The sequence below is a fragment of the Triturus cristatus genome, chromosome 8 (genome assembly GCF_964204655.1).
Source record: "Triturus cristatus chromosome 8, aTriCri1.1, whole genome shotgun sequence".
Classification (NCBI taxonomy): domain Eukaryota; kingdom Metazoa; phylum Chordata; class Amphibia; order Caudata; family Salamandridae; genus Triturus; species Triturus cristatus.
The window spans coordinates 402,388,131-402,411,599 of NC_140591.1; the positions used below are offsets into that span (position 1 = coordinate 402,388,131).

At 43.2% G+C, this 23,469-nt stretch overlaps 1 protein-coding gene and 1 non-coding gene across 3 annotated transcripts in view; both read right to left on the reverse strand.

Moving 5' to 3' along the window:
* Positions 1-23,469, reverse strand: part of CKAP2 (cytoskeleton associated protein 2) — a 147,193-nt gene that overhangs the window by 117,006 nt on the left and 6,718 nt on the right. Inside the window, exons 2-4 of one of the 2 annotated variants that reach the window (XM_085621782.1) lie at positions 21,060-21,388; positions 20,822-20,906; positions 7,871-7,943 (exon numbers count right to left, since the gene is read on the reverse strand). In XM_085621782.1, coding sequence (XP_085477908.1) covers positions 7,871-7,873 — 3 coding nt within the window. In that variant the 5' untranslated portion in view covers positions 7,874-7,943; positions 20,822-20,906; positions 21,060-21,388. The remainder of the gene's footprint in view (positions 1-7,870; positions 7,944-20,821; positions 20,907-21,059; positions 21,389-23,469) is intronic. The other variant, XM_085621781.1, reaches the window with a different exon arrangement.
* On the reverse strand, positions 7,047-7,151 carry LOC146802194 (U6 spliceosomal RNA). Its single transcript, XR_014968130.1, has one exon. It is a non-coding gene; the product is annotated as a U6 spliceosomal RNA (small nuclear RNA).

Sequence of the window (23,469 nt, forward strand, 5' to 3'; positions counted from 1 at the left end):
TTATACGTTTGATTGTAGTTTTTTATGTATTGGTGTCAATTTGTACAAAATTAAGTCAAATTGTTGATGTTTTTGTGGCAATGATGTTTATATTGTCTATTTTCACAATGAATATGTTCTATTAACTGAAAATGCAGCTAATATAAAAAATGTAAAACATTTCACGGATTAAATCCAACGGAAAAAGTGGTTGCTGGAGTTACTGTTTCATTCAGTTCCCCCTTCTAAGCATAGGTGAGTTGTGTGCAGCACTGGCTTTTTGTTTTTGGTCTTTTGATTACTTACATTCAACATCCTGCTTCACAGAGGACAAGCTGGAGGCATCCTGAATTGCATTTCAGTTAAAATCTTTAAATACTATGGGCCTCATGTAGGTAAATAAATTTTACCGGTTCTTAAATACCGAGCCGTACCGAATCGGTAAATTAGAATCGGTAAGTTATATGTAGGTAAAAATTCGGTAACAGTTACCGATTCGGTAACATTCGGTAAATACGAATCGGAATTCACCGATTCGGTAAATACCGAGGTGATAATTACCGATTCGGAAAATACCGAGGTGGTATCTACCGAATCGGAAAATACCGAGGTGGTATCTACCGAGTCGGAAAATACCGAATCGGTACGTACGGATTCGGTAAATAACATCACATGACTTGACGAAACAGCTAATCCTGTGCAACGACAGCCCACCCAACCAGGAACTGCCCACACCCAGGCAGGTGTACACAATTAGCCGAAGTGGCCACACCCAGGCAGGTGTACATAATTAGCCGACCCTGGAGAGGCTCGGAGTGCAGAGGAGAGGCAGGGAGCAGTTGCATGTGCGAGCGGGAAACGAACAGCATGTCCAGCCAGAGCACACAGAAAGACGGAGGGGAAAGGAGGAGGAAGCTCAAATTCAGCCCCAAGGAACTCCAGGTGCTGGTGGAGGAGGTGGTGAAGCAGCACCAGAAGCTGTTTGGGAGGCAATCCCTGCAAGTGCCTGAGGCCGAAAAGCGCAACATATGGCTGGCCATCCAGGCGCAGGTCAATGCTGTGGGAGTGACCCACAGGGAAATTGAGGTCCTCAAAAAGCGCTGGTATGACCTGAGGATTGTGACCAAGAGGAAGATGGCCGACATCCAGAAGGAGGCCAGCCAGACCGGAGGTGGAACCAACAGGGCACCTGCCCTCACCGAACTGGAGGAGCTGGTGGCGGCCACACTCGAGCAAGAGAGCGTCGTGGGTCTTGGGGACGCCGACAGCTCTGCCAGAGCCGCAACACACCAAGGTAAGACGAAAGCACAGCAATGTAGCCGCCCCTACCCCTATCCCACATCCCCCATTGTGAAACGAGAATCACACTGCAGTCCACACGTGTCAGTGCAGACAGGCAATGCATTCCGGGAGATGTAGTCAGGGCCACACTAACCATGACGTAAATGTCACAGGGCAACAAGGCATGTCACGCACTCGAGGCACAAGGAGACAGAGGACAGATTGGAATGTGAAATGATTTATTGTGACGCTTGCAATGCAGCCCTTCGGGGACACTGAGCCAATGTTGTTTTTCTGTCCACAGATGTGACATCATGCAGTACAGGGCATGCTGCAGGGGAGACGGCACACCGGCCACAAAAATCACCTCTAGCCACCACGAGTTCAGACCAGGGAGCAGGCCCACTTTCAGCCGCACCACCTACGCAGCCAGCCGCGCCGCACACAGAGCCACCATCACCTCACCGAGAGCCAGCATCACCACCACCAGAGCCAGCATCGCCACTCATGTTCGATTCACCGGCCACATCTCCGCTTGCAGGTGTGAGAATGAGGCGGCGTCCAGCAGCCAGGCTACGAGCCTTCGACACCTCGTCAGACGACAGCATGGGCCCAGAAGACCGCACCGGGCCCCAGGAAGGGAGCCATCCCACTGTGCCCCACACCTCACAGGCAGCACAGACGGGAGCAAGAGGGCGCCGCAGGTCGCGTGTCCAGAGTCCACCAGCACCCACTGACGGCCATGGTGTCTTCTTGGGGCTCGAGGGCCAAGTGTTGAAGCAACAGCGCCTGCAATCAAAGGCAGTAATGTCAGTCCAGAGGCACATGCGGGTGATGAGGACAAGCTTAGTCAACATGGACACAAACATTGGCGGCATGGCTGCGGGCATTCGGGACATGTCCCAGTCAATCCAGCAGTTGTGCAGCAAATTAGATGCTGACATCGAAGCACGGCGCCGGGAACGCCAGAGAAGGGACACTACCAGCAGGGCACTCAACCGTCTGGCAACTGCGACTTCCCTACTTTGCCGGCGCTCTGTGACGATGCAGGAGGGCCTAACACAGTGCTGCAGCGACCTGTCACGGGGGATGGTGCAGGTGACAAGTGCACTAGGGGTGCTATTGACAAGTCAGGCGTCGACAACTGCTGCAGGGGATGCTGCGGAGAGCATCGACACCAGCAGCAGCATCACACCCCCCGTCCCAGAAGCACGCAGGAGCAGCAGGCGGCTTGGGGTTGGCTCTAGTGAGGATGCACAGGCCGTGCAATCCACCACTGCAGCGCGTATGCGCAAACATTGATGTGGCCCTGCTTATCCACTTGCCATTGGGTGACGTAACCCTGGACATACTCATTGTATAGATGGCATATTGCCAGATTGGCCTGTTCATGTGTTCATGGCGTGGTGCCACATTAAACTACGTCATGACTTCTCACGACTCGCTGTGTCCCCTCACTTACTCAGAAATAGTTGCATGTGATCTCTGCCCGTCTCTCTCTCCCATCGATTGCAGTTGGCACTCTAGCTGCGCTGCCCTCTGGCTGGCCTGACTCATCCTCGTTGTCCTCAAAATATGTTAGTTCCACATCTGTACCTTTTTTCGTGGCAAGGTTGTGCAGCATTGCACAAGTGGCAATTATCTTGCAGCAGGTGATGGGTTTGTACTGGCGTGCGCCTCCGCTCTTGTGGAGGCAGCGGAACCTGCTCTTCAGCAGTCCAAACGTGCGCTCCACCACATTGCGTGTAGATTTGTGGGCCACGTTGTATCGTCTCTCACTCTGGGTTGCTGGGTGTAGGTAGGGAGTGAGGATGAATGAACGGCATGCATATGCACTGTCGCCTGGATGAGTAAAAGGGAACCATCAGTTACATGCCTCTATACACTCTGATTTGCAGGTTTCAAGGGGCGTCACTGTTACTTACCCAGCAGGTATCCCTCTCCGAATTCTCCGGCTCTCAGTCGTGTGTAGATCCCACTATTCTGGAAGATGTAAGAGTCGTGGGTGCTCCCAGGAAACTTTGCAACAATATCTGTGATGATGTTCCCTGCATCACAGATGACCTGCACATTGATGGAGTGGGTGGACTTCCTGTTCCTGTAGATGTGCTCTGTGTCAGCTGGAGGACAGATTGGGATGTGTGTACCATCAATACAGCCGATGACATGGGGGAACTGTGCCATGTGATAAAAGTCTGTTTTTGTTTTCTGCAGTGCAGCCTGTGTGTTTGGGAAGCTTATGTAGTGGTGCATTCTCTGCATCATGGCATCCAGGAACTTCCTGAAGAAACGTGACAGGCAACTCTGGGATACCCCACCCACCGCAGCTATCACCACCTGATAACTGCCGGATGCCAACAGATGTAGGCTGCAGAGCACCTGCACATGTGGGGGTATGGCGTGCGCCCTTCTTATTGGCTGGTCCAGGAGTGGGTGAAGGTCCCTGATTAAGTCCATGATGGTTTCGGGGTGTAGCCTGTACCTCTCATGTATCTCTGCATCAGTCAGCTGGAATAGTGTGATGCGCTGTCTGTAGATTTGTTCCTCCCGTCGCCACACCCTCAGTCCTGCTGCCTGTAGACGTAGGCGCCTTGCAATGACGTACATGGCGGCCATGTTGTCCACGCAGTTGCATTTTGGGATTGCTTATGTGCATTGTTGATGGTTACCACCTGCTTTCCATCCGTGTTAATTACCGACTCTTATTTACCGATTTTCCTGGATTTCTTAATTACCGACTGCTCCTACATGTCATTTTAAATTTTTACCACTTCATATTTACCACTTCATATTTACCGATTCGTTAATGATGTATTCGGTAAATATGAATCGGTATTTTAGAATTCGGTAACTATGAATCGGTATTTACCGCCTCATATTTACCGAAAAGTGGTTTTTGGACTCCTACATCTCACTTGTCTGAATACCGGTCGGTAACGGGATATTTACCGAATTTCGGCCGTTACCGACCGGTATTTGGCTACCTACATGAGGCCCTATATGCATTATAAATTATCAATCCAGTGATATGGTTGGATAAGAAAGTAAATAGATCTAAGAACTGTGAAAAGTCACATGGACAATATAGCCAACCGATGCAGGCTGCTTCCTGCACTCAGCAGGCTTAAGACACAATTCAAAAACACTGCCACACAATTAGCTACTATGCAATACCACAACATAGAAATGCACACTGCATAATTCCACTACATAACACATTTATCACCACCACAGCATCACTCAGGGCAATCACAGCGTCACTCAGCGCCAGCACGACAGCTTCACTCAGCGCCATCACCACAGCGTCACTCAGCGCCATCACCACAGCGTCACTCAGGGCTTCTTACACTTTTGAATTACAACTGGTCAGCATGCTGCACAGCAGCCACACTTCTCTACAGCACAGCTTAGAAACATTGGCAAAGTCAATAGCTGTAGCTAAACACTTCTAAGGCCCCCACAATCAATAGCCAATAGTTCTCACCTTTGGGACATTAGAAGTGTTTAGTAATCCAGCACAATTTCCTTCATTAAACAACATCAAAGTGTTGCATGGCTAATCACTTAAAAGGTCCCAAAACCGAGACCTATTGGCTATGCCAATGCTGGTTATAGAAGTGGGCAAGATTGGTATTACCAGGGGAACTAGGCAGGGGTGCCGGTCGTCTCAGATTTTTTTTTTAACTCTTTATCGAACCTCTTGCTATAGTTATTCGTGGAGACAACAACATCTTCCCTCCACTACTTGGCATTTCTAAACTGAAGCTATACACAAATGATTGTGATTTATCTGAAAGCAGAGATCAATATTATTCAGAATTTACTTGACAGAGTTTACCTCAATCGGAGGTACAAAATAAAATTGAGGAAAGGCAGAAATTCTATTAATTTAATGCCTCTGCTGCAGATATCACATTAGACTTGGGCTAGAAGTACCCCCCTTACATCCAGTTAGATATTTGGGTTTCTACTTTGCATCTAATTATGAGGAACTGTTTAAACTTAACTATGTGTCTACACTAATCAAAGTATGTAACCTTCTTAAATGTTCTTCACTACCTGTATCAATCAATGGTAGAGTAGACTTAATTAAAACGTCAATCTTGCCTCTTTATTTTTTAATTTCAGGGATTACCCCCCCTGCCCCCCTCCCCCAGAGATCCACTTGCTACTATGAAGGTTTAGCAGGAAAAATCAGCACAGGCAAGTTTTCCAAATCATCAATTGGACAAAGAATGCAGCGGCATTAAGATGCCCAACTGGCGATCAGAGTATCTGGCAGCACATTTAGACACCCTTTCCTGTCTCGGATACGCTTTATGTCCATATTTTTGACAATTGATTAGTCCACGCCATGCTGGAGGATACAGGTCTCTCTCTGACAGGATTTAGGATTTTGTTTTTCCATTTACAAAGATACACGGTGATTCAGGACCTATTATGGTGTAAGAATTAACTTTATAAAAATCCCAGATTGTCATTCATTCCTTTCACTTAAAAGGTTATTGGCTTTGGTTTAGACCGCTCTGGTGAGCAGCTGATCTGTTGGGAAAGCTTCTGCTTTCGCTATGTCATGAACTTTAAATGTAACAACGCATGAAGTTCTGGCATGAATTAGGCATTGCAAATGATATTTTAAGAAAGAAGCTATGATTTTTTTATTTTAAAATCAAAATTCTGTTAAAGCTGTATTCAGCATTCCTTTTCAGGGGAGTCTCTTATTTTAAAAATATTGTTCTAATTTAAATTTAGAGGCGTTGGCTGCTGGTACAGACAGATTCTGTTGATCTGCTTGCTAAACATGCTCAGAAAATAGAGAAGGAAAGTGGGTTCAGATTGACATCTAAGGAGGGGGAGGAGCTGTGCAAACTCAGCTATAAATCATTTAGAGGTGCCAATTTTAGATGCATGGAGCTTTAGTCTTGCTGGCTTCAACATCATGCTCCCAAGTGCATGAGCAGCTTCTTCCCCTCAGTTGGCAATCTTTATTTCAGATGCCATCTGGAGGGAGGAGACTGGCTCCATATTAGCGCATTATGTTCCGCCCTTCATGAGTTTTGGAATCAGTTGGCAGGTTATTGGAGTTCATTACTAAATAAGCCCTTACAGTTGGAACCCTTTACTATTCTGTTGAGGATTATTAATGACTGAGTTACGATCTCTCATCTGAGCACAGGTTCATTTTCTTTGCAATTTCGTTGCTCACTCTGATCTCACAACAATTGAATTCAACTGAGACACCTTTATTCATTTATTGGCAGAGTAAAATTAATAGAGTAAATTTTGAAGATGTATATGCATAAAGAATCAATTAAAGAAGTAGGATTGTATTTGATACAACTTAAACTCTGCATGAGTGCGCTTTTCTTTTTCGCAGTAGGTCTATGCTAAGCTCTTTAACTTAGTTTCATTGATTCGTTGGTATGTCTGAAAGCAGTTATTATTAGGTTATGTTAGGCGGGATTTATAGAGCGCATGTACACAAATAGGTCTCTTGGCGCTGAGTTAGTGGCCACCGCCGAATCTGCAGCTAACTATAGGCTTGAGTAAAAAGCCATGTTTATTTTTTTTTGACTTCGCTTTCATGCATCAGAGAACTAAATTTCATTTACTTTTCAAAGTTTTTTTATAGAAGTAATTATATTCGAAACTGCCTCTTGTTGAAGGAACTTTCAGGATACAGACAAACTCCAAGAAAATGTCTTACTTGGCATTCCAGTTTAGACTTGCCACTACAACAGAGTATATCAAGCCCTCAATAGGAATGGCATATGCAAATTTGTCATGAAAAGAAGGAACGCTTCTCAAATTAGCTTGACATTCTTGGACTGGGGCCATGCTAATCTGCTCTTTATTGGTCCAAGTTTAGTGAATGTGCTCTGAAAGAGCGCTGGTATAGTTACTTAGTTTGCACAAAATATATTGCAACAACAAGAAGTTGGACACTAAGGTTTTCACAAACATGTTTCTTCCACAAATAGGCTTGTCTGTATGCTCCACAGGGGGTTAGACTTTGTCCCAATACTCCTAGATTTGCTCTTCTTTCTACTACCCTGCCCATTTGTCAAGCACAGCTATGGGAAATCCCTCTGACACAATGAGTTTCTAGTATTTTTCTCCCATGTTGCAGCCTTTACACAGAAGCACCATTGCTTCCCGTCTGGCTTTTTTTTTTTTTTTTTTTTTTTAAACTAGCCTAGAAAAGTAGTGTCTGTTAAATGTACTTTATTATGACTGATGCAATCTAAGAGTCATAAATTGTCTATACTTTTATAGTCACATCTTTTATGCTGAATTACAAAAATGAAAATAAAAACTTGTAGAGTTGTTTCAGAATACTGAGCATGCAGATATTCCCATGTTTAGGATAAATCAGCAAGAATACCAGGCTGGATGAATGTGAGTTGGCAAGTATGGTTGAGCGTTTACATTTTTTGGAATCCATCATACAGCAATGTGAATTTAATCAATTGCTTTTATCTTCCTACTTTAATGTAAAACAAACTATTTTGTAGCTTTTGTATTATGCAGAAAAAAAACAAAAATGCATGCTTAGCTATCCATGTGACTAGTTTTATGCCATAATGTTACAAGTAATTTGATTACTCACCATTATTTGTGTAGGATTGTTGCAGCTTTTTTTCTTTCGAAGGGTCACCCCATGTAATGCATTCCAGTTACTTCTTTAAAAATATAAACAGAACATATTAAAAAGACTTAATACTGGCTCAGATATTTAGTCTTTGCACATCATACACTACCTTGTTAAGAACCATAACCAACCTCGTCCCGTGTCGGAAATGGTCCTATTACACTCGCTTACACATCATACCAAGAGAAATGCAGATTCCAAGCATAAAAATAAATTTTAAAAAGCTAACCGTATAGGAGAGGGGCCTTGGACAGGTTTTATGACATGAGCTGCCCAAGAGGTACGTCTTCCCTCTGAACGTCCCCCCCATCACCCCCCCCCCAAAAAAACAACTTAAGTTTGCTTAGCCTGCCACCTTTGTCAGCAAATGAGGGCACCATGTGGGTTGGCAGGCCTGTGTTAGTGACTATTGTTGCCCCAAGTTAAATAAAAAAAATAAAAAACACTTTGATTTCTACTTAGAACACAGACAATGCATGTAGGAATGAACTCACAAAAAAAATAATCTGTACCAAAAAAGCAACACATCATAACAGACAAGTATCGCCGCAACACATGTAAACAGACATTAATTGACCTATGGCTGGTAAGGAACATGGATGGAGAAGACAACAGCCTGTAGTCCTCCTTAACTCCACCCCTTTATGGCACACAGGCACCCAGATGAGGCACGCTGGCACCCATGAAATTAAACCAACAAACAAGTACCCACTGAAACAAAGAGTAACTTGTCAACAAAGTTACTTATACACACAAAAAAAAAAAAGTGCAGACGGCCAGACTGACTAGATGCCGGATAGTGAATGGTTAATTGTTTCAGGGGAGATGCACGTTTAATATTTGTCCTCTCTGCAGAGGTATTAAGTTAAAAATGAGGTGGCCAAGCAATGCACAATTTGTAGGAGGGGGAGGAGGGATCAACACTGAGTGAGCAGGGAGTGGCATTTGAGAAGACAAGCAGTGCATGAGGGAGAAAGAAAACACATGCACTCATGGGGGTGTAGAAAGAAAAAGTAGTCTCCTGAATGTGAGCAGTGGAAGGAAATATCATCCAATCAAAAGGATGGGAAAGAAGCTAGGCTCTGGACATACACAGGCAAAGGAAGGAAAGCCATTAATTAAGAAGCAAGCCATCAACCAGAGAGACAACAAAGGCAACCGATGGGCTGGCCATGAGGCAACTGTACTTTTTTGGTATAGTCCACCAGAGGTCTTTTGACAAGAGTTCGCTAAAAGCGGTCTGTAGGAGAGAACTAATAAAAATGACCTATGTGATACATAAAGCTACTGACCATCATTTAGTTACACTGCAGATTCTGCCTGTTTAATTTTCTACCAGAGGACTCTGGTTTTTGGACGTTTACAATTGCACTTGATTAAGCTATCTTACTTTGGTATTCCCTTTTTCTTAGATACATAGAAATAAAAGGAGCAGGAAGGGAGGTGGTTTCAGCTTGAAACAAAATTGCAATGAGCAATGTTAGCAGAGTATTCCTAAGGTTCAAAACAATCTACTTTGTTTTAGCAGGAATTCCAACATCTGCCCTTCCTATCCGGAATATGGGGCATGTCTGGAAATGAAATCCTTAAAGGTGTTTTGCTGTCTGAGTGGACAGCAAAGAAGGTTGCTGTAGTTGATGCCCCTTCACTGTTCTCGGAGATTAAAATAACTGTTGGCGTTGAATTGGGTTAGGAGCAGAACCACATCCACAATACTGATGGCATTCCTAGTGAAGTTTTTGACCACTAGATGCTAACTTCAGAGTGTTGGTTGCACTGTACCCTCCTTTCTACATCTTTTCAAACACCATCCACATTTTTACCAATTACTCACTATTAACCAGCAAGTCAATTAAATGGACATATACAACAGAGAAATTAGTCCTGTCCATCTAATCGGGTCTGCTTAACTAGGTTACTGTCTGGTCACCTAGTGACTTTATCCAAAGGCCTCCATACTGTTATTAGTTGCATGCATGATCCGCGCAGATGCCAGGTTAACATGGGAATAGTTCACAAATCAGCCCCCACTGAGGGTTTTCCAGATGAAAAGGATTTTATAACCCAGAGCAACCAAATTTAGATTTGCGGTCGAGGAAGTGAGAGAGATGGGCGAGTAATCGGAAGCTGTATAGAGAGGAAAAAGCACAGATTTTCGGTTGCACCACCCTTGTGTCAACAGAAGCTGAAATGGTCATCTGCCGTCTCACAAAATCACTTTCAGCAGGGGGCCTAAAGGATATAGAAAGTCGCAAGAACCTTGCAGAGATCCTGCAAGTTTGCTACAGAGAATCATCAGGTTTGCTCTACAGACTTATCAAATACTTGCTCCTGCCGTCCCGAGAAGACTCAGCAGAGGACGGCAAGGGAGCACATTTTCATGGCAACAAAACAAACCATATTCAAACTGACTCCAACTACACTTCGAATTGAACAAGTGAACAGAAACTGTAAAGGTTTGTTAAATCTCAAACAGCAGCAACATACTTCCTCCCTTAATAACTTTCTAATTCTAAGATGTCGAAGCATGTTATCATAGCAAAAGGAACACATCAAGCAGAGAAAGGTAACGTTGGCAGAATAACTTTCTTGCAAACTCCCATTGACCCACAAGGCTTTCAGGTGCAGAATGAACACTCAAAAGAAGGAACAAAGTGAAATACATCGACCACTTTTTGGCTTAAATAAGCTTAAGACAATGCCCCCCTAACTCCCCCCAAAAAATCCAACTTAAGCATTACAGGCCACTCAGTTGTAGCTCATTTATGACTTAGGAAGGAAACATCATAATCAAATAAAGCTAGGTGTCTATAATAAGTCACCTAGGCAATCTCCTAAGTGACTTCAACTTTATCCATTATTTGAAGAGGACAACGATGCCTCGATTACTGACTGACAAAGGAGTCAACCCATATGAAGGCCTAATATTCCACTGTGAATTACCAACAATATGAAAAAAAAAATATTTAAAATAATAAAAATAAGTTAATCTACAGGTTATCTTGAACATAAGGTAGTCGGGGTGCTTCTCTGTACTAGTCAGGATTCTGAAACTTCAGACGTAGTCATTTACAGAGTTGGAAAGTCCTGGAAAGTATAAAAGACAGGACAGTGGAGATTGAGCTCATGCAGAGACGAAAACCGCACACAATCACTCTACATCCTTTTTTTGTTTTTACTCAGTTAGCCTGAACACTTCCAGGGTTTTAGGAAGGAGTTTCAGGTTATATGGACATTTCACGATGGAGCACATGCCTGGCAAAGAGTAGTTTAATTGCTGTGGCTTTCTGCTTCGCTTTAGTTTTCACCAGTTCTGGCACCTTTGTTTTCTCCCTTTCTGGTTCCCCGCCGTTAGAGCTTCTCCTTTTTCCAGTGGCTTATTGTTATTCTGCGCAGCTTCCTTGTGGTTTTCGGTTTACCCAATTGGTTCTCAACTCACGACTTGACAGTCTTCTGGCATCTTGGGATTACTGCCTGGTATACTGGTCTGATGGGAGTTTGTTACAGCACATTCTAACATTACAAGGGTTAAGCCCCATTCTATATATATATATAGTTTTGTATTTTTTTTTTTTTTTTTTTTAAACAATCTCAACGCATATTCTAGGTTCCAAACTGTTGTATTCTACTTACCTTATGGAAAGTTACTCCCTTTAATTCCAGAAGTTGCTTGATGAAAGTTCTCAGAAGGTCCCACTTAGTTGTCAAGAATTAGTCTTTCCGAGCCTAAAGGAGATCCTAGAATAGAGGTCAGAAATGCCACAAGAATCTAACAAGAGTAAGGAATCTGTGGGGTCCAAGTTTCAACTTGCTGTGGCATTTGTCCCAGAGGACGGCTTTCCTGGATTCGAAAACAAAAAATGGGTGCAGTGGCTAAAAGCCTTGCTTAGCTTCATACTTGGATACTAGTCTTAGACATTCGGAAATTTCTTAGTAACATACCAATCTTATTGGAAGAGGAAGCCTCACCCACTTTGTGGCATACTTAATCATATGTAACCTCCCCTCACACTGGTTGGATGATACCACCAGTGGACAACCCCTAAACCAGTTTGTGGTATTCTTTATTCTAGGGAGGATAAGCGCTGGCTTACCTCCTTCTCTACCCTTGTGTGTTTAGAGGCTTTCCTGGATTGTCAGATTTAGATGAACCAAACAAACATTGTGACTGGCAACCCATACAGGAACGTCTGGGTCAGCACTTGTACAGCAGAAACGAACAAGCACTTGCAGCAGCAAATTGCTTGACAACTGAGTTTCATTGGGTTGCTCACATTCTTCAAGTCCATCACCAGCCTTCCTTCCAACAGCACACTTTTGCAGACTTATGCATGCCTCCATCCGGTAAACAGTTCATTAGTGAAGGACATACGGACTCCTAATTTTTGGCTGCCTTTGGCCATATATAGTCAATCAGGATCTTGGTTCTTCTCTGGGGTATCCCAGCTGTCCTCCCCAGTTGAGTCATTTAGGGCTCACCCCAGCAAGTACTTCTTTAAAGGCCCACAGATGTTCTTTGGCCTGGATGCCTTAAGCACCTCTTCTGCGTATAGGTCCAATTGATCATTACAATATTTTAGATCTTTTAACCATTGTTCATTTGACGGGCATCCACCCCATGCCACGTACACTGCAACTCATTCCTTTAGCACATGTAATTCTACCACTACAACCCTTCACACAGCAGCTGATACAGGTTTAACCAGACCCAGGAGGCAGAGTTTAAGAGAAATCTTTATATTGTCCAGGATCATGTCTGCCAGGGAGTCTCCATCGTCCTGCCACAGCTCTGAATCGGGGAGCCACCCCCAGGTTTAGTGGAGAAAGTAGTCAGGGAAACATAGCACATTTAGCGTCTTGTCGCCGTCTGGGTCTATAGAGAGCGTCAGGTGTTTAATACAGTTGGTGTTGGAAGTTTAGAATGCATTATATGCAGCCTATAGCGAGACATCAGCCCCTCTGTGTGCAGTACAACGTCCAGTCCACATCCGTAAGTTGTGTCTCCCATTTAGCTCGTGCCACCGCTATCATAATTGGTGCTTCAGCGTGCATGGAATTACATAAGCAAGTAATTAATTTGTGCCTAGTCGAAGCAGTCAGAATTAGGAACAGTATTTTCAATTTGGGGGTGGGGTGAAGGTCAGGCTTCAGCTGGGTAGGTAGGCAATGCACTCCGCACAGCCCCTTACAGCTTGTAGCGTGTAAAAATAAAATCAGCAACGGATGATCATGTAGCCTCTTCACGTAGGTCATTCAGAGTGAGGAACTCACCATTGGTGTACAAGTCAAACCTTTTCAGATGAACCAGTCTTAAGAAGCTTACAGCTTTTTCCTATGTTGATACAAACATTCGGGGATGATGTAATAACGAGTTCTGAGGCGTTCAGGACCAGGTAGTTTTTATCTAGCTGCTGCCATGCATGCAACGTGGCGCCAACTGCATCTATTTAGAGCAGTGCATTGCAGGGGCAAAAGGAATAGTCATCTCAGGTAACTATAACTGCTGCATTTCAATGGTTATGTACATGTAAAATCTGAGCCCAACTAGAACGTCCCTGCAACCTTTTCTTCTTTAGATTTTAATTCCTAAGTGTAACCTTTGAGAGTGGTTGTAGGTGTCATAGTAGCTGTGTGAGTGCATGACTGGTTTTGCGAGTGGCTCTGGGGGTCTGTGAATGGGTGTGCGAGAGGCTGTAGGGTGTGTACTTTCTACTGCTCAACTACTAAATGCTATCGCCTGGGTAAATGTCCACTGTGTTTTCACACTACATCTGTGTAATGGATCATGGTGGTCCCCAGGGCCAGTAATGGCTCCAGGAGGGCCACCCAGTCCCCTCCATCCTTTATTGAGAGCCAGTCCTAGGGAGGTGGTGGTCCAGGGGCTGTAAATGGCCCGGGAGGGGAGGCCGCATGATCTCCCACCCTATTTAAATTAAATTCATGGCGCTGGTAAGGTGGTGGGCCCTGGGGCTTTCAGAAGTGTCAGGAGGGGGCACGTGTCTGCTCTTCCCCTCTCCCCCTCCCCCCCCCCCCCTCCAGTTGAAATAACATTGGCCTTCCCCGGGGAGAAGGCAGACATCCGGGGCATCGATAGGCCATGAGGAGGGTCGCTAAGTCTGCCCACCCCATTATATATATATATAATTCCCAGCTCCAATTATACCCGAGGAACTCTTAAGGCGGGTGCCTCTGATCATGAGGCTAGGACTCACATTCTAAATGCAGAGCTCTAACAAAATACAGGGCACTCACGGGCTTGCCTAGATAATACCTTTTATTTAACACAGACGCGTTTCAGTTATGAGCCTTCCTCAAAGCTTAAAAATGTATATACATAGCACACAGCGTTCAGTTCATTGAAGTAGTGAGCACATCTCATTGGTGAAATCAAAAATGTTTCTTCCATTTTTGGCCGTCATGTTAATTAGGCAATGTATTTTGAAGAAGTGTTATCACTGAAACACATATGCATTAAACAAAATGTATGATCTTGGAAACCTGAGAGTGCCCTTTATTTGTTGAAGCTGTATTTAAATGAAATAAAGAAGCCCCGGGACCTGGCCCACCCGGGGGCTAATCATTAAACAAGTGTGGGAACCTGCACTTATTTGTTGTTTTTTTTGGACATAAATTCGCAAACCTTCACAATTCCCCAGCTAAAAGTATTTATTTATTTTTTAAAAGAGCTTTTGAAATTGGGGGGGGGGGGGGTCGTTTTGGGACCACCATCCCCTATTTCCTCATCCGCTGTTTGGTGAAATCACCCTGAAACTTTCAACATAGCAGCTGAACTGCGCCGTACTAACTTTGAAAATTTTGTCAAACGACACCAAAGTTAATACCCCCCTCCCAAAAATATATTTTCCTATGGAAACTAGGTCCTATCTGCCTACTGGCAACCGCCAGTAGGTAGTGTGTGTGTGTATGTATATACACATACACACACCACCCCCTTCACCAAATACCGTTATCAGTGGAAGGTACTTGACTTAACCAGTGAATGCTAATTATATAGATTTTATTTATTACACATACATGTACACTAAGTTGTCTTTACAAGTGTTCCAATGTAATCAAGACATTTATTGAAATTACTGATGTAAATTCAGCAGCATACACCAGCATTGGCATAGCTCCTTATCCTATTGAAAATCAAGCACAGTTTATTAGAGTAGCAAAAGTGGATATGTAAAAAACATTTATGTAGAAGCCACACCTCCTCAACTTTGAAGGGCATTTAAAGCAGTTGCATCTCACTCAAGAGGCAAATTTAAAAACAGGAGTTATTGCAGCTTTGTGACACACTTGTTAATCAGTTGCTTCTGACTTGACAGGGACATCCATTAACGTTCTGAAGGGTTGCAGTCTTGTTAAAGAGGTCTGTTTCTTTTGACTCTAAAAAGGACGCAATATAAAGACTTGAGTTACTGTAGCTATGGGAAAGGCCAGTCCGAATAGCTTTGCCAATGCTGGTTAGATTATGCCTTCGCAAAACTTGTAATACCTTTGGTAAATATGCCAACAGTACAGTGAGAGCTGTGGAGGAACACCATTAACATCAGGAGATGTAACAAAACAGACCATGAATGAGAGACCATGAATCTACTCATGGTGTTTCTTACCGGACATTTTGAAATTACAGGGTTTGAGGTCGTAGATGCCCCTTCATTCTCTCTCATGCCAGGCACTCCCAAAACCCAATGGGAAACTGCACCCATACATTTATTACAGCGAACTGAACATCATTACGGTATGCAATAGACATCCTTTGCCATTAATCTCAATTAAGCACTGTTCAATGGTTCAAAAAAGGAGGAGGAGATCTTCGGAGTCAATCTTCTAGGAATTAGAACTGGAAATGAATGAAAGGCCGATTCTAATACAAAATATGGTCTGAGTATTTGGTGATGCCCTATTGCCCATTTAGTGTCCTGGCAGCCTTCCTGCATTTCATTAAATAGATTTTTCCAAGATCTCCTAGACTGATGTGTTAGTTTACCTCAATAGCTTAATCATTTCTGTCACTTCATAAGAACACAGACAATATGTAAAAGTAGTTCTACGCTTGAGACTTCATCAATGGTATGCTAAGTTATCCAAAAGGTACAGTTAAGTCACCCTCGGTCACATTTTGAGGTTATAGTATCCCAGCCTCCAGAAAAGAAATGTATAAACATGAGGGTTCAAGAAGTACTCCAGTGGCCAGTACCAAAGGCTGGTTAAAGTCATCCAACATTCTCACAATTTTGCATCACAGATGCATTTAAACATTGCCAACATTACTTAAAGGGTGCAAAGCATGAAGTCTATGCTAGGAACTTTCCCAATTTCAAATGAATTAAGAGACCAGAGCACTGGCATGGGGAGGCTCATGTTCGCTCACAATTCTAAAGCAAGTAAAGAAACTAACTCTTGATTTTCACTTACACAATAAGGTAATATCACAACTCAATTTTTTGCAGCAACTTAACAAGCTATTTGCAGCAGTGAATAGATTCAGAAAACATCAGCCACAGACACAAGTCTAACTGTACGACTTTCGGTATTCACGAGTAGTAAAGTTAGACTTTGTCACATTTTAACCTAAGTTTTTGTCTGAAGTCTAAGGGAGTGCAAACTTAAGTTAAAAGGAGATAAAAGTTTAAACTTTACTACTCGTAAATGCCCTTAGTGAATACCGAAAGTCGTAAAGTTAGATTTTTGTCTGTTTACCTTTGTGAATCAGGTCCAAGATGTTTTATTGTATAACAACAAAATGTATATGTCAACCACAAGTGATGAAAGAAAAACTGTTCTGTTGCTCCCATGGTTTCCATCCCCATATGTTTCCATGGGACATTACAGCTCTATTCCATTAGTCAATGCCTTAGTACAGTGCAGGATATTCGTAAGTCAGCCATCATCCATTTAACCAAAGCCTTGCAAAACAATGAGTAAGATGCCCTAAAGGAACTGCAGTCCCAGGCATTAGACTTTATCAGTATTAATTGTAAGGCCCAGTAATAAACGATTGGATCTACACAGATCGGGAGGAACCAGCCTATAGAATGGACAGAGAAGCAATTCCAAATGGGAACTACGAACCCCTCCTATATGCTCGTAAGCCACGCAATGACTGGCCAGCACATACTGCAACAGTGGTCAAATGTTGGAAAGAGGCACTAGGTATCTGGGTTGGCATGATGGGTTAACAGGCATGACACCACTATGGATCAAGGACCAACTGAGGGAGGTGGCTGATTTAGACGGCAGACTATAGGTTTTGAGCACCTGGGAGACATGTGGAGAGACAGGGTGCCCCTCCCTTTTGAGGATTTAAAACAATACGACCCGGCGCTCTCCGAAAGTTTCCCCTACACAGGATTCATGCATGCCCTAAAAAGATACATACAAGTTACGACCCTCCCAGACCATTCCCTCTGGAAGGTACACTATTAGTAGACCCCATTCCTGACAAAGGGACGCCCATATTTGTATAAGAAAATAATGAAGAATGACCCAGACCCATTACCCCCCCCCCCCCCTTTTAGAAGTGCCTGGACAGACGACCTGGGCAATATTGAAGATTAAGATTGGATAGAGGTGCTGCAAAGACATAGCGAGATGGAGTCTGGTACAACTCAGGGTCTTACATCGCTCATATTACCCCAGCATACTGCTACACAAATAGGGCAAGATACAGCCTACGGAATGTGCACGGGGCTGTCAACAGGAGGGATCCTTCATCCATATTCTATAGGAATGCCCGGTCATCAGTTCATTCTGGCAAGGGGTAACAAAAGTGTTGTCGAGAGCATTGGGGGTGGAGGTGTCAATGGACACCAGGTGGCTCCTACTGATAATCAAGGGAGAGGGAGACTGCCCCCGGCAAAATAGATTCTGGCTAGCCCCAGCTGCGGGAGTTGCAAAACGAAATATCGGGCAACGATGATGGACAGCGTCTCTCCCCAGTCAGTGGCAGAGTGGGAGGCCGACCTAGATTGGTTCCAATTATGAAAAAAATTACCTTATATAAAATCGCGGTGACTGTTAGTCTATTCCATTATGGTGAAGCATCATTTTTTGCACATAACTGTACATGTAAAAGCTTTCAGTCTTGTTGTATCTAATGAGCTGGTTTAATAAAGATTTCTAAAAGAAAAAAAGAAAAAAGCTTGGGACCGTGTTAACTTTGTCCATGCTTTGTCTGGTAGATTCCTTTCACTGGTTATTCCCTTGCAATCTTGGGGATGGAGGTCTGAACAGTACAGTCCAGAATATGGCTTATAGAGTTGCAAGGAGATCCTCGTATTGATGTTAGAAAGGCCACAAAAGTCAAACAACAAGAGCAAGGCATCTGGGGTCGTCCAGTTTTCCAGTGCAGTGGCTGTCAGCCCAGACGAAGACTGCAACTTCCATGTTTGCTCATAAAGTGACCAGCAACCAGCACAGACGTTCAGGGCCAGAACCGGCAAACCAGATATAAAAGAAGCATGTGTGGTAACAAATTACCTAGCAGCTGCATGTTCTCACATTCATCTAGTCTGTCACCAGCCTTTCTTCCAAAAGCACACTTATTTTAATCGCTCTTTAAAAGTCCCTTCATGTTTATTCTCAATTTCTGCAACCTGTGTAAAACATCCTCAAAATAGAAGAGGTATACTGTAGGGATAAATTCATAGAAAAGCATTCATGCCACAATTTCCAGCAGGAATTTGACTTAATCAACCATAGATTACTTTATCAATTGATTACATGAGCCTATCTGAGCATCCATCAACATTCCATAATATTTCTAGATCTTTGGTGTGAAAATTTGGCCAAAACAAATTACATCATACAAAAACAGGACTTAACCACTCCACACATTACAAGTACCCTCAAAGAAAAAAAGCGAAAGCTCATTGTCCATCTGTTTCTCCTGGCTTCCTTATTAATAGAGGATTATTATAAATTATTAAAAGACGAAAGATGGTTGCATAATTAGTGCAGCTTTCACTCCCCCAGAGAAAGTCACTAGCAGTATGAAAACAACTGACATCACCACTATCGCGAGTGGCAATCCACAAGAGACTAGCATTATGGCAGAAACCGGAGTAGTAGGAAATTTATCCCTAGTATGTTTTTACATTTAGTACCACCAGAGAAGTTGGAGGCTTTTGTACTCTATTCGACTAACGAGACCATGACTTGGGTTACTCTATTGATTCCAGGGGGGTGGGAGCGCATTATGCTGATAACAGTCCTTTGTTCTCAGCAGAAAAAAGTAAGCGCTCTGTAATAGGCCATCACTAACAACGTTTGTCAATTATATACTAGCTGGTAATAAAAAGGAAAGGACTCCAAATGTTCTTCAAAACCTCCACTACTAATAATCATACTGTGGATACTTTTACATGTTAGAAAGGCCTGCTTGAACAAAATAGTATGTTTGGCAATCATGTATTTGATTGCATTTGTAAAACGCTAACAGAACTTAACTGTAATGTTTAAATAAGTCTATACACATTTAAACATTGCCAGTTTAAAAGAATGAAAAGTTTACGGGGGCCCCCGCTGATTCTCCTCCCCCCACCAGGGGTGAGCAGCATTGAAAAGTTTGAAAACCATTGTAGAGAGACAAGATGGAGAGAGAACAAGAAACACACCTGTACTGGCTAGATTCACAGATTCAGGAAACAGGAAATGAGTGGTTAAAGAACAACTAAAATAGACCCTATAATTTAACAGCATCCAGGATAAAGTTTGCATGTGAACTGTATTGGTTAGAAGTATAGGATGTTAGTCATCCATAATATAAAATTCTTGAATCAGTCACAGATCAACATTCTCCTAGCGACTGGAAGAAAAAAAAATGAATGCAAATTTTATTGTTCAACAATACGTCTGAAATATCCTCACTATCACTACATTGGTCTATGCATTATTTGCAATACAAGAAGCCCAACAAATCTTTCAATCAGTTCTTCAAAAGAACACAGGTCCTTCAAGACACTGCAGCAAAGGCAAGAAATTAGACAAAGCATAAAGCAAAAAAGATGGGGGGAGAAAAATGCCAAAGACATAGATAATGAAGTTGATGAGAAAATAAGGTTGTGTGAAGCGCTCCAGTTTGCCACCTTAACCACCCACCAAATTACTAATCTATGCACCTTAACAGGACCAGCAGTTTTTATGGCGCCTTTATTTTGTGCTAAAAACATCTTACTACAATGATTCTATGTGTAGCATGCAAATTTGACATACTAGATTTGGTTTTAAATAGTGGGTCTGCAATCTTCACAGGCATTCCCTATGAAATTAATCATCCCGATAGGTCTTCCAGTTAAGTGCTGATGTTGATGACTTGCGCAGCATATGCACAGTCCTAAAACAAGTGACAGTGACTATCTTCGGGCGATGCCCTTCCTGTTCCATGGAAATACATATCCATGTTCTACTACACTGAACCATAATATTGTACGAGCCCAAGTTTACCAATTACATGGCCTTTCAAAAGTAAGAGGATTTTTGTTGAAGGTTACAGCACCATTCCAATTCCTTAAGCAGACAAGAGTGCAAAGAATTTAATGCAGGTCTCTCGATCTCCTTTCAGGGACAGTTTTCTAAATGACGCCCTCTCTGAATCACCACCTTGCCTGGTTAGACTACAGGTAATAATTGCTTGTAAACATTCAGTCGATGCAGCAAAGTAGTCAGGAAAAACTGACTTACGAGTTATACTTCGGACCTGCTCACAAATATTTACAAGATGGTGCCAAAAACACCACAACAGTCAAAAACCAAAAAAAGACACCACAGCATTCTTTTTGTAAGAGCCGTTTTAGGAGTGACTTGAAGGTGAACAATGCTCCTGAATTAAAATAAAATTACTTTAACCCGTCCCCCCACGCCCCTGCCCACCACCCCCAACACACACAAACAACTAACCTTCTTTGGTCACCCTTGTGATTTATACCTGGGCCCACAAACGATGATTTTCTTGAAAACTGATCAGCCTCTCGAGGCCTTAGCTCTGAAAAAAAAAGAAAGAAAAAAAAAAACCAATATATATTACATGACAGCAAATATGCACGAGAAACCACATTTCTATTTGAACTTCTTTGATATGCCTAACTAAGTCCAAATTAAAATGACTGGGTATCCAAGTAAAAGATTGGTACTCTACCTTAAATAAAATGTATTCCTGATGTATAGATAGTTTCCCTTTATATTCCATTTGTAAATATATTTCTCGAGCGCTCAACTGAAGCCAGAATTGTATTCTTAGCAAAGCCATGTCACCAACAACAGGTGGTGGTAGTGTGCGATGATCTAAGGCACACTTAGATATGATGTAGTGGATTTGTACAAGATGCCAGAGGTGCCAGCGGCTTAATTCTGGCCATTCCTTTTACCACATCTCAGAAGCAGCCATGGAACAAGATCGTAGCATTGCTTGATCCTTCCATAAGACCACCAAAGAGTCAGGTCGGAGGTGGTAAGGTCATAAGGAATCTGCAGAAGATAGGAAACAATGTTGCCGAAAGTAAGTCATTTGTTGTTCTGAAAGGACACTTTCATACAGATTTCTTATACACCAACTTCCACAATCTCTGCAAGGAGGTAAACTGAGGACCATGGCAGGAGTCATTCAATACATAACGCTGGCGCTCAGCTCAAGCAACAATATCCAAACAGACCTGTTTCTAAAAGGAATGCAGAGGCACTCAAGGAGCCCCACGACAAATCAGAAATAAAGCTTTCGCCCAGTGGAAGGAGTCCAAAACTCTTAGAGAGAAGTCTCTGAAGTAGATTTCATAACAGGGTTTTAAAACTAGAACCACATATAAAACGGCTTCCCGACGACTTTCCCATCTTATGACACATTCATCTATTTAGCAACCGGTTCTGTGAAGGTAATGGCTAAAAGCCTTTCTGGGACCTTAATCTATGGTGGTTTTAAGGTCTCGCTGAGTCAGCGCGCATGCATGCGCTGCTCGGAGAGACATTTTGTAGATGTGTTTTCAAAGTGCTGCTGGCTGGCCTAGCGCTTGCGTGCACGCACGCAGCCGGCCGCCAGCAGTCTTTCACAGTTCATTAATCCGGCAGCCCCGCCCCCTTGGAACCGTGAGACCAAAGCAGCCGCGTCACACCTCCTTCCTTACCCTGGAATTAGCGTCTCTGAAGATGCCTGTTGCTCTCTCTCCGCCCACAGAGGCGTCTCTGCCCCGCCTGCAGCCCTGCCAGTCACATGGGCTACAGTCACATGCTGCCAAACAGGAAGAGGTGAGAGAGTTGTAATGTTAACTCACTTATAAATGTAATGGGCAAGCGCAGGAAAAGGTATGTCCACTGAATTGAAATGTCATGTAACGCTTCTTAAATTACACCTTATATGCAACTGGTTCTTTCCTCTAAAAGCACGCGTTGTGCCTTTCAACATCGCAACGCTGCAAACTTGCAACAATCTAGAGAGGCTCCCACTCGCAACAGTGTGGCTTATTGTGCCTCGGCAGATCTTGACTCATGTACTGCGGTCTCCGCAGATCGTCACGTTTTTATGTGGTTTTCTTAGATTACCACAGTTTCGTCATCTCTTCTACAGGCACAACCCATAACAGTAAAAATTAATGGTAACTAACAAAAAGAATATATTATGTACACGCGTGCGCCCATGTTTTACATTTGTGTAAACAGGGTGGGAGGACAGTGAATGTAGCGAAACGGGATTTATCATTCTATTCCTGATAGCTGTTCTGGGTTTTCATCTAGCAGCAGAATACATGCTGGGGCTTGTAGTTTCTTTTCACGTAATATGCACAGGTTTACAATATACTTACCCCTGTTGGCTGGGAAAACAAGACTGATTGCAAGTTATCCTCGTAACATGACGATAATTGATAGCTATATATTCATTGTCCAATTCAAATTACAGTTGACTAAACTGCAGGATATGATGGATACTAATTGTATTTGTGCATGCACTGTCACTTGCTAGACATTTTGTGTTGGCCTCTATGACCCACCCATTGCTTACCATTCGTTGGCTTCATTGTTCGTCTTATTTGCTGGCTCCTAACTGGTCAAAGTGTGCCACTTTCTCTTCATTTATTACTCCCTTCATTGAACATGGACCAATTACTAATTGCTAGATTTGATGTGTGTTCTTCCACTGCTTGCTCTGGGATTAAGGTATTTTTTTTAATCTTCTCCCCATGTTGTTGCTAGTGCTCCATTACCCCATTCCATATTGTTGCTTGCCTGTTGTTGGTTGTCCCCCTACAGCATCATTGCTTGCTCCGTCGTGCTTGCACGGTGCCCCCTCCCGCTTTGTTTCTTGTATCGTACTTGTTACTTCACCCATTTCCACCAAACTATTGTTGCTTGCCCTGTGACACCCACGACTATTCCCCTCCCACCACAAAATAAACCCAATGACAAGCCAAATAGCTGTTGTATCTGCGAGAGCTGTTTGGCTCTTTCAGTGTCTTTTTTAGCCATGTTGTACAGCAGCAGTTTAGAAAATGGGGGGGGGGGGGGGGGGGGGGGGGGGGGGAAAGCACTGACCGCATCATAGCACTTATTATTTTACTTAC